The sequence below is a fragment of the Carlito syrichta genome, unplaced genomic scaffold (assembly GCF_000164805.1).
Source record: "Carlito syrichta isolate Samal-C Ts95f unplaced genomic scaffold, Tarsius_syrichta-2.0.1 Scaffold308809, whole genome shotgun sequence".
NCBI classification, from domain to species: domain Eukaryota; kingdom Metazoa; phylum Chordata; class Mammalia; order Primates; family Tarsiidae; genus Carlito; species Carlito syrichta.
Window position 1 is genome coordinate 140,973 of NW_007252905.1, and position 12,350 is coordinate 153,322.

General features: G+C 33.3%; 1 protein-coding gene across 1 annotated transcript in view; it reads left to right on the forward strand.

The window, feature by feature from the left end:
- LOC103268269 (solute carrier organic anion transporter family member 1B3-like) overlaps positions 1–12,350 on the forward strand; it is an 80,399-nt gene that overhangs the window by 28,208 nt on the left and 39,841 nt on the right. The window contains 3 exon segments of the mRNA XM_008065826.1: positions 4,842–4,983; positions 8,401–8,533; positions 10,914–11,035. Coding sequence (XP_008064017.1) covers positions 4,842–4,983; positions 8,401–8,533; positions 10,914–11,035 — 397 coding nt within the window.

Genomic DNA, 12,350 nt, shown 5'->3' on the forward strand with positions numbered 1-12,350 from the left:
CCCAGCCACTGCAGCCTCCACCTGCTGGGCGCCAGCGATCCTGCCGTCTCAGCCTTCCAAGTAGCTGGAACTACAGGCGTGCACTACCACGCCAGGCTAATTTTTGATTTATTGTAGAGATGAGGTCTCATCAAGTTGCCCATTCGGGTGTCGAACCCGCGGGCTCAGGCAATCCACTCACCTCAGCCTCCCAGAGTGCGGGATTACAGGCCGAGCCACCAAGCCCGGCTGACTTTTTTTCTGTTTAAATTTTTTTTTATTCCATCTACTTCTACTCTAATCTTTATTATTTGTTTTCTTCTCATAACTATGTGTTTAATTTCTTTTCCTAGTTCCTTGAGGGTAAATTTAGGTTGTTTATTTGAGGTCATTATTCTTTTTTGATACAAACTTAAAAATTTCACTTTTAGTATTGTTTTCACTGCATCCCATAAGTTTGGTATGTTGGGTCTTTGTTTCTATTTGTCCTCAGATGTTTTCTAAATTTCCTTGTTATTTCTTTTTGATTTATAGGTTGTTTCAGAGTATATTGTTTAATTTTACTTATCTGAGTATTTTTCTATTTTCATTCTGCTTTTAATTTAGTTTCATTTCATTGTAGTCAGAAAAGATACTTTATATGATTTCAATCTTTAAAAATATTTAAGGTTGTTTTGTAGGCTAACATATGGTCTATCTTGAAGAATGATTTCTGCTTGAGAAAATATGTATTCTCTTGTTATTTGACAGAGTGTTCTCTATTAGTTTGTTAGACTCAATTGGTTTTTAGTGTTGTTTAATTCCTCTCTTATTGGTATTCTCTCTGGTTGTTTTATGTATAGATGAAAGTAAGATATTGAAGTCTTTTATTATTATGTTGCTATTTCTTCCTAATGTGTGCTTCGTATATTTGAGTGCACTAATGTTAGGCACATATATATTTATAATTACTGTATCTTCTTGGTGTAGTGATCCTTTTATCTTAATACAATATTCTTTGTTTCTTTGGAGAGCTTTGGTCTTAAAATCTATTTTGGCTGATATAAGTATGGATACCCACATACTTTACACCCCTGCTTTTATAAAATAGCTTTTTATACCCTTTCTTTCCAGACTGTAGGTACCCTTAGGTATAAATTGAATCTCTTGTAGTTGCACCTTTAAAAAAAAATCTACTCAACCAATATATGTCCTTAATTGGTATCTTTAATCCATTTATATTGAAGTAATTACTAGTATAAAAGGATATACTATTTTCATTTTTTAAATTATTATTTTCTAATAACTTTTTTGTGTCACTTTTTCTCTCTTAGGTTTCATTGAATTTTTTTCACAGCAACATGTTATTTTTTTCTCACTTCCCTTTATGTTCATTCTATATTTTCTTTGTTGTTTCCATTGCTATTACATAAAACATGTTACAGTTATAATAATCTATTTTAACCTGATAATGTAGCTTCAACTGAATATAAAAATTCTACTCATTTATATGTCTGTCCCCTCTCATTTTATGATATTAATGACAAAATTACCTCTTTCTGCATGCTTACAATAACTAATAAAGATTTATAATTATTTTATGATGTTTTAAAAACTCTGAACCAAATTTATAAGTGATTAAGGATCTACATTACAACTAGATTCTATTTTTGTCTATATATTTACCTCTCCTAGAATATTTTAAAATTTTTTGTGACTTTCTGTTGCTGTTCAATCATCCCTTTACTTCAACTTACAGGACCTCCCCGAGTTCCTCCACACCCCCAGTACTTTAAATATATCATCTTATTTTATTTTAACCTATAAGGTTTGTTTTAACAAATATGCTGATAATCTATGAGGTGCTTTCTTTTACTTGATGAGCAGTTTTTCTGTTGCTACTTTTAAAATGATCTTTTATTCTGTGACATCTTTAATTGTAATGTTCCTTGGTATAAGTCTCTTTGTATTTATCCTATTTGGAGTTTTTTGTGCTTCTTAAATTTTTAGGTTCATTTCTCTCCTCAGATTTGAACAATGCGGGGCTATAATTTCTTCAAATAAGTTACCTGCAACTTTATCTTTTTCTTTTCATCTGGTGTGCCCATAATACGAATGTTTGGCTTGATGGTGTCATATAATTCCTTCAAACTCTTCATTTTTCCTTTTTTTTTTATTTTTGCTCCTCTTCCTCAGTAATTTTGAAAGTCTTGTCTTCTATTTTTACTAATTATTTCCTCTGCTTGACTCAATTTTCTGTTGAGTTTTTCTAGTGATCTTTTCAACTAATTTATTATATCACTCCATTCCAAAATTCCTGTTTGATTTTTTATACTTCATATAATTTTGATAGTATTTTATTTTGTCTATTATTATATTACTGATTTCATTTCGTTGTCTGTGCTGTCTTTGAGCATATTTGACAGTAATTTTTAATTCCTATATCTTAATTTCTTTTTGTTAAGTTTCTAGAGGCTTAATGTTTGTTTGAATGTGTGATGGTTCTGTTACTTCATATGTCTTGTCTATTGCTGGAATCTCAGCATTTGGAGAATTGGCAAACGCAGTTTTTGTGGGCTGATTCCTCATAAAAAGGAAATCCTCCACTCATCCTGGATAAAGATTCTGTGGTCTTTTCAACCTTTTGGGGTATGCATTCCCTTCTGTCTCCTTTGGACTTGTGTGTGTAATCTCATATTTGAAAAAAAAAAAGGGGGGGGCAGGTTTTTACTAGGACCCTCCCCTAGGTGACCGTGGTACTGTCCTCGCTTGCGATGTAGTAAATTATGGTACTGGAGCTCCACCTCGTGTCTTTCTATGGAACTGTAGATTCTAGTGCACATTTAATTGTCTTAGTTCTGAGACACACCACCTCAGCCTGTTATTCCATTCCTGTTATTGTTTGAATGCAGACAAGACAGAAAACATTCATTGGTCAGCCCCCTAAACACTAAAGCAATGGCCATAACGTATTTAGATATTTCCTTCTAATTGCATTGCTCTGGCGAGAGAGAAGAGAGAATCATGATCATTATCTCTAGGTTGTCTTCATACTACTTTGAAAATGAAGAAATTTGTGTTTGGTTCTGGAGTTGTCACAAAGCATTTAGTTCATTTGTTGTTGTTAAATCTATCTCATTGGGAAATGAGGGCCCAGGGATTCCTATTCTGCTGTCTTACTGATATCACTTCCTCTCACATTTTAAAAATATTTCTGTTAATAAAATGATTTTTTGAAATAATTAAACACTTTTTATTACTATTCTATGACAGAAGGACTATATATGCTTGTACAAGATGTCAGAATTGACCCTCCTTGAAGAAAATATTCATAATTTTTGTTTAACTCCATTAGACCAATTCAGGCTCTTTCTCTTACGAATCTTATTTTTCCTACCACCAGCTTGGGAAAACTAGTTTTGACACTCTTTCACCTTTTATGATTTTTTTTCTTAAGTGACTTCCTATATTATATTTAAAATGTTTTAGTTATTTCTATAGAACTTGTCATTTATCAGCTTTTTAAAATTTGTTTTACCTTCAATGATAGTATACATTATTTGACAGTTTCTTATGGGGAAAGAGATTTACCTATATCTTGTTAGATATTGAATGATTTTACTGGGGTTTTTTTAAATCTCTTTTCCCAAGCATGGCCTCGTGTGAGGCACAAAGTAGATTCTGGTTAGATAGATAATCACTAAATATTTTTTACGCATTTTTGTGAAAGGAATTGATCTAAGCACTGAGGTTGTAGCAATAAACAAAACAGACAAAAACTCCTTCCCTGATGAAGCTAACATTCTAGTGAGGCTAATATATAATAAACATATAAGGAAATAAAGTGTAATGTGAGTAAAGGTGGTGTAATTGTAGAAACAGTGGTCAAGAAAAGCCTCACTATGAAAATTACACTGAGCAAAAACCATAAGGATATAAAATAGTAGTGATAAATATATTAACAAGATTTAAAAAGTGTGGAAGAGCACTTCCTGCAAAGTGAAAAGCAAGAACAAAGAATCACAGTCAATCTAATAAGTCTGGAAGGTCTCAAGGTAAGCAAGAGTATCTAATGTAGCTGGAAAATAAGCAAGGATAAGAGTAGCAAAAGATTAGAAAGATTAATAAGAATATTGGTGGGGGGAGGTTCAGAAGAGAGGACAGATTATTTAGGGTCTTGTAGGTCATTGTAAAGAGTTGGTCTTACTGTAAATCACATGGGAAGACATGGAGAGGAAGCATCATCTAATTTTGATTTTGAAATAATTTATCTAGCTACTGTGTTGAGATAACAGACAGCCTGAAGCACAAGTAAGATGTATCAGGAGGCTATTGCAATAATTGATGCTAAACCTGATGGTGGAGAATACTGGGAGTCAGTTCAGGTTTATAGCATAGTACAGACTGGGTGAGTTAAACAACAGAAATTTCTTACTCACATTTCTGAAGCCTGGAGAATATGAGGTAAGGTAAAGGTGTCAGCATGATTGAGTTCCCATATGGGCCCTTTTTGTGGTTTGGAGAGAAAGAGAGAGGGAGGGGAGAAGAGTGGGGGGGAGAGAGAGAGGGAAAGAGCGCGCACCTTTTATGAGCTCGTCTCTTCTTATAGGGACACTAATGCTAATCCCATTGTGAGGACTCTACTCTCATGACCTAATTACCTTCAAAAGGCCCCATCTCCAAATTCATCACACTGGAAATAATAATAATGCTAAAAGGACTGAGAAGGATCACTTTGTATAGGGGCAAAATAGGCTTGATTTCTATGAAAAAAAAATAATGTTTTTAAGTAAAGAAGAAAGCTATTTTAGTTCCATGTACCTATAAACATTATATAGTCCTTTGATTAACCATTTTCCTATTTTCCTTCTACTTTTTCTTAGATGTTCTTGGCAGCCATGGCCTTCAGCTATATAACTAAGGCACTAGGTGGAGTCATTATGAAGAGTTCCATCACTCAAATAGAAAGGAGATTTGACATATCCTCTTCTTTTGCTGGTTTAATAGATGGAAGCTTTGAAATTGGTAACTTTATTTTCTCTTTGAATAACTTTACAAAGGTTTTTTCCTTTTCTTTTTTTCTTTTTTAGTTCATACATGTTTTACATTATTGGTTCTCAGAGATAAATTTGTTCCTTGGGGCAAGTTGATAATAATTGATTACATTTAAGGTTGTCATAACTGGGTAGGGGGCAGGGGGCAGGGGTAGAGGCCATGGATGCTGCAAGACAGACCCAACAGCAAAGAATTACCCAGCCTAAAATGTCAATGGTGAGAATGTTAAAAAACCCTGATCCTACACAAAATCATTGCTTACAAACCCACACCTTGTGAAACTTTGCCTCCTCTCTCTTGAGATGCCCCAGTGTGAAGACTACTTGAGTGGGAACTATGATCTGATTCTTATGGTTCAAGGAGGAAGGAACTGTTTCTGATCAACCTATGTTAGACTTCTAATGTCCAAATGATTACAAACTCAATTAACTCAATTCTATGTTACGTGTGTGTGTGTGTGTGTGTGTCTGTGTGTGTGTCTGTGTGTGTATGTATGTATATATATATATATATATATAATTGTGGACATTGCTAAGCAGTCTTCATCCTATTTTGGATTTGTTCAATAATAGTTAATTTTTACATAATTAAGGAAAATTATTTTTCCTTATTTTATGAATTGGTAGCTCATTGTTTCTGCTCATTTTTTCTTTTTCTTTTCATTTTGTAATTATTTGAAGGGACCCCAAAATTGTGTCTGTTGTATAGATTGCAAATATTTTCTATGAGTTTACTGCTTATTTTTAACTTTGTTTGCAATATGCTTAACTAGTAAGCATTTTAAAAATAATTGTAATAAGGAAAACTTCTAAATCTTTTCTTAATATATTCTGAATTTTTGTGATTCAAAAAATTGCACCCTACATCCCAGGCTTAATACAAGTACTAGAATTTTAGAATCGGACTATTGCAGTTTTTAAAATTTACTTCACTGTATGTTTTTTAAATTTGTATTTATTTTATTTTTTTGAGTTGGAGTTTCACTCCATCACCCAGGCTAGAGTGTAGTGGCACGCTCACCGCCACCCCAGCGTCGACCCGCTGGACCCCAGTGATCCTTCCGCCTCAGCCTTCGGAGTAGCTGGAACTACAGTCACGCGCTACCACACCCAGCTAATTTTTTGATTTATTGTAGAGACGAGGTATCACATGTTGTCTGGCTGTCTGGAAGCTGCGGGCTCAGGAAATCCTTTTGCCTCGCTCTCCCAAAGTGCTGGGATTACAGGCTTGAGCCACCATGCCCAGCCTGTATGTTTCTTTTTCTCAAAACATTGATGCTACATATTTTTGTTAAACTTTGCAACTGTTTAACTGCAATTATGTGAACATCATTATAAATTTGATTTCTTTGCTTACCTCCATTTCTTGAATCTTGTGACTCCAAATCTCATAGTTTTTTCTGTCAAATAGTGATAACTATCTGTATCTGTGGGTTCCATATCTGCGGATTAAACCCACCACAGTGGAAAATTATTCACAAATATCTGAAAATTTAAAATGGCAATATAACAACAAAAAAATACAAGTAAAAAACAATAGAGTATAACAACAACTTACATAGTATTTGCATTGTATTAGGTATTCTAAGTTATCTAGAGGTGATTTAAAGTATATTGAAGAATTTATGTAGATTATATGCAATACCACACCATTTTATTTACCTATTTATTTATTTACTTAAGATTTGTACCATGCAAGTAAAGATTTGCTACATAAGTAAGTTGCATAAGTAAGAAATTTAGGCTTCTAGTTGGCCCCCTCTCTCCTTATAGTGGACCAGGTATCCATTGACCATGCCATTTTACATAAGGAATTTAGGCATCTGCAGATTTTCATATCAATGGAGTGTTGGACAAAAACCTGCGTGGACACTGAAAGAGAACTGTAGCAATTTTTCCCAGAAAGAAGTGAACACATGGCATATATCCCAAACCCTTGCTTTTTGGAAAAATATGCTTATTTTACTATCATTTTCAAGTGATAATTTTTGTGGGTGTGAAATTTTAAAAATCAATTTTTTAGCAGAATATTTAAAACATTAATCTACTGTTTAAGAGCATTCAATGTTCTATATAAAAGAACTTATTACTGGTATAATTTTCATGTACTGATATATATTTTCTCTTGACTCTCCTCACTGAATCTCAGAAAAATTACCAGCATATATCTATGACTCTCTCTTTTACATAATTTCTGCTAGAGAAAAGTAGAAACTTTTATCTGAAGGCTTAAGTCTTCCTCTAGATCAGGGAATTTATCTTCTGTTTCTTATGCATTTCTTCCTTATTTTCTTATTTAATACCCTAAGAAAGATATATGAGATGTATGTTAAATTTTCTGGATTTATTGCCTTTAACTTTTTTTCTCTAATTTTCTTTTTAATTTATGTTTAATCAATCTTCTCTGATGCCATCTGTCATCTTATATAAAGTTCTAATTTGTGTTTTTCTAAACTTTTAAATTTAAAACATTATTTTATTGTTCTTTTATTATTTTTGGCTACCAATTCTAATTTTACAGATGCAGCATGCCTTTGTAACTCTAAAGATAATAATTAATTTTTAATAAATTTTAACTCTTTTAGTTTACTCTTTATTTATTTAAATATTTCTTCTTGTGTTACTTTATCTGTTGGTTTATTTTGTTGATTTACCTTCATATTTTTTTCTGTCAATGTTCAGTAATTCTTGATTATTATCTGTTCATTGCTATTCATGAGGCCCCAAATGCATCAGAATTAGTAGTGACTCCTGCTTGAAGTTCTTTTTTTCTGCTGTTTAACCTAAGTAGTTTACACTTAACATTAAATCTCAGGTAGCCTCTCTTTCAAGAAACTTTACTGAAGCGCCGATTTAATTTAAGCTCCCCCTTTCTAAGGTCAAATTGCACATCTGTCCATATATCTATTTTTATCACTAGTATGTAAGTTTCATGAGGACAGTTATCATGGTTTCTTTCTTTTTTTTTTTTTTTTAAGTATTTCTGGTTCTGAGCACCATCATAGGTACATAAGAGGAATTTAAGGAATACTAAGAATAAATAAAGAAATGCATGAATGACTAAGTTTCCCTCAGACCAGGAAGATCTTCCTCCATTGTTCTCCATTTCATTATAATCCTGCCAACTTCAAATTCTTCAATGACATTAAGCTCCAGAGATGCAGCCAAATAATTCAAGTGCATTCTTTTGCATATAAAACCTGTTTTACTTATCATAAGCACTATACAATTTTTCAAGTGGTTTAATGTAAGTTCCCCTTCTCAATAAATTACGTAATCTTTGAGGGAAAGTACTATGTTTTGGGCTCTATTTGCATCCATTCTGGAGCTTTTCTACTACTAGACACTAAACTAGACTAAGTTATTTCAGCCTAATTTTGTTCCCTAGGAAACTTGCTTGTGATTGTATTTGTAAGTTACTTTGGATCCAAACTCCATAGACCGAAGATAATTGGAATTGGTTGTTTCATTATGGGAACCGGTGGTATTGTGACTGCTTTACCACATTTCTTCATGGGATAGTAAGTGTCAAATAGCTCTGTGATATTAATTATCATTAACTAGTAAATCATTAATAGAATTTTATTTTTTCCTTTTAAATAGGCACTTAAGCTTTTGAGAAAAATTCTAAGTGTTTATGAAAATGGTGCATATTTTCTATATAATGTATTTCTTCATTTCTTGTGGCTTTCATAGACTTGGAAATAAAAATAGTACTAGATAAGATTACTGTTTCATTTGAAATAAATACATTCTTTATGATTTTTTTTTAGTATAACATATATATTTCATGACTTTACCTAAAGGTTTTGATTATACTCAGTAAGACTTTACCACTTCACCACCATGGTATGGGTTTTCCCACCACCATTTCACTGAGTCTATTCTTTCTAAGATCACTGTGTAGCTATAATTAGAGTCAGATGCGCATGAGAAAAAAATTAAAATAGTAATGACTAAAAGAAGATAAAAGCTTTTCTTTCTCATAAAAGTTAATGTAGCAAACTACTGATAATATGATACTGCATCTTTCTATCATTGCCTTGCTTGCATGGCCTTGACCTCATGGTTCAAATTGTGGGCAGTGTTTTTCCAGGCAACAGAATAGAAAAAGAGAAGAAGAAGAAGAAACAAAGGATGTACACAGAATGAGGCTTAAGATGCGTTTTCAGAAGCATACCTCCTTATTGGTCAGAAGTTAGTTACATTTCACACCTAGATATAAAGACATTGGAAAGAATAAAATTGCCATTTTAAAAAATAAACTTTATTCCAGGCTTCCATGTTCCTAGCGAAAAATCCTAATTTAACTGCTATGGAAGGAGAGAAGAAGGGATATTGAGAGACAATGAGCAGTTTCTTCCAGAGATACCAATTACTCATTGCCAAATCAAGCAATCACGCCTTTTGGTCACCATATTAATCATCTCTCTCTTTTTTCCCCCTACATTTGACCCTCATGAGGACTTTCTTCTTAGTGCTACTGCTCCTGGTTATACTCATCATACTACACTCTCTTGATTCATTTTCTACCTTTTTAACCCTTCATTATGCCCATCCTTTTCTTCAGATTCTAACACTATAGTGTCAGTGTCCCCTAATTCCTTTTTTAATCTAATTGATTTCCTTTTCTTCTTGATTTGGATAAGAATATGCCGTAGCCGGGCTCGGTGGCTCAGCCTGTAATCCCGCGCCTTTGGGAGGCTGAAGTGAGTGGATTGCCTGAGCCTGCGGGTTCGAGACCCGCCTGGGCAGCGAGACCTCATCTCCACAATAAATCAAAAAATCAGCCGGGCGTGGTGGTGCATGCCTGTAATTCCGGCTACTCGGAAGGCTGAGGCGAAGGATCGCCGGAGCCCAGCAGGTCGAGGCTGCGGTGGCCGGGAGCGGCCACTGCACTCCAGTCTGGGCGACAGAGTGAGACTCCAGCTCAAAAAACAAAAACAAAAACAAAGAATATGCCTTAAATGCAACTAGCACATTTTTATCTTCCATTGTTTCTCGCAATTGAGGACCACATTCTAGGCCTGCAATTTGCTACTTGTGTCATATCATAATATGTTATACTTTGGCACCTGTTGTTTCTACAGTCGTAAACACTTTTCTTTCTTTGTCTACCTATTAACCTTCTATTCATCTTCAAAATTCATTTCACATGTCACTCTCATTATGAAGTCTTCTTTGATCTATGCCCCATCTCCAAGAAAATCTAGTCACTTTTTTTGTATATGTGTGACTCCTCAGGACCTTGTATGTTAAACGTATTTTATCCTTTATCATATGTGGTTTATCTTAGAGAGTGTGACTTTCCCTAAATACAAAAACTGCTTTATTTCTTGTCCTTTGAATCTGAGCATAATACCTGGCTTATAGTAGGCTGCCCTTCAAGTTCACAGTGTACTTGTGTATTTTTGTATATCAGCATTTCTTCCTAGTCTAGCTCCATTTCTGTAGTTTCTACTAAGTTCTCCCTCATCAGATTGAAAAAGATAAAAAAATTTTTTTTACTAAGTTTTGAAGAGTCAAGTATTAGAGTATGTGTGTGTCCTAAAAAAAATTAGACCGATTGACCATCTTTGAAGATAATTTAAAGGGATGAATAAATACAGTCAGAAGATTTTGTTAAAAGTCTAAACCAGGATATTTCATATCTTGAGCATAATATAAGCACTCCTATGGTGACAGTAAGGTAATAACCCACCTTGTTTGAAGAGTATTGAATAATTTTTCTTAATGGACACACCCACATCGCTTTCACTCACCCCCTTTCCTAAAGTGCAGGGAGAGAAATTGACATTTAGGATTCTGGTAATTTAGAGAAGAGAGTGGTGCAAATAAAAGGGATAACTTCTCTATGTTTCCGGAAAAAGGAATATGTTAAATCCAGTAATGTTCTTACAGTTACAGGTATTCTGAAGACACCTATATTAATCCATCAGAAAATTCAACATCAAACTTTTCAACTTGTTTAATTAATCAAACTTTATCATTTAATAGAACATCACCTGAGATAGTGGGGAAAGGTAAGAATTAATAGTAATAGTAACTATTTTAAAATGTATATGTTTAATTACAACGGTAAACATTTTTATAATATTCATTAGCAGAATTGATTTAAAAACAAATAGGTAAAACATTTGACCCTTATATGCAGATAAAATTATAGTGTTAATATACACAGTTGAACCTTGAACAACACAGGTTTGAATGGTATGAGTCCATATGCAGACCTTTTCAAACAAAAAGGATGAGAAACCAACTTATAAGGAGGTCTGAATTTTTCTATACACAGGTTCTACAGGGTCAACTGCATGACTTATGTCTTCTCGAATTTGGGTGCACGTGAGTGTTCCTGGAACAAACCTCCCGATATTCTAAGAGATGACTATATTATATTCAAAGAGTATTTAGAAGTCAATTTAAATACAGAGAATGGTTTCAGTGGGAAATTGGAAAAGGAAAGATTCACTTAAAATAAAAAATTAGGAAATGGAATATGTGAACAATGTAACTTTATTCTTTATGAAAAATGCAAATTATTATACTGGTCACAGATGTTTTGCATATTATGACACATCATAAATTATAATGGAAAATTATAACACTAGAAAATTTTCTACCTATTGTATAGGAAAATATTAAAAATAAAAAGAAATGAGGTACATTTTTTAAAATTTCACATTTTATATATCACTGGGAGTGTATACATTTGTAAATATTTCTGGAGATTAATTTTTAATATTTATTAAAGAATATATAGTTACCTTCTTAACTCACCAGTTCTATTTTTATTGATTAATCATGAAGAAATAACAGGAATATGAACAAAGAGTAGTTTTTTACAATTACAGTTATGAAATTCACATTTAGTAGAATAAAAATTAGAAATTTTTTACAATTAAAAAATAAAAGGTTAATTATAACAATTACAAAACTGTTATGTAACAGACTACTATGCTGTCATGGCAGTTTGGGTATAAAACAAATCTTAATGACATGGAGATATTGTCATAAAATAGTATTAAGTATATAAGCAGTTTACTATGACCTGGATATTTAAGTATATAATGCACAAAATGGATATTATGCATATTTTTGTGCATTAAAATATGAAAGATATATAAATATTAAAGTGACCTTCTGTGTGTAGTGTGATTACAGACAATTTTTACTTGTTTTCTTCATGTTTTTCTGTAGTTTCAAGCTTAGAAATGTGACTATAAGCCGGGCTCGGTGGCTCAGCCTGTAATCCCGCGCCTTTGGGAGGCTGAGGTGAGTGGATTGCCTGAGCCCGCGGGTTCGAGACCCGCCTGGGCAGCGAGACTCATCTCTACATAA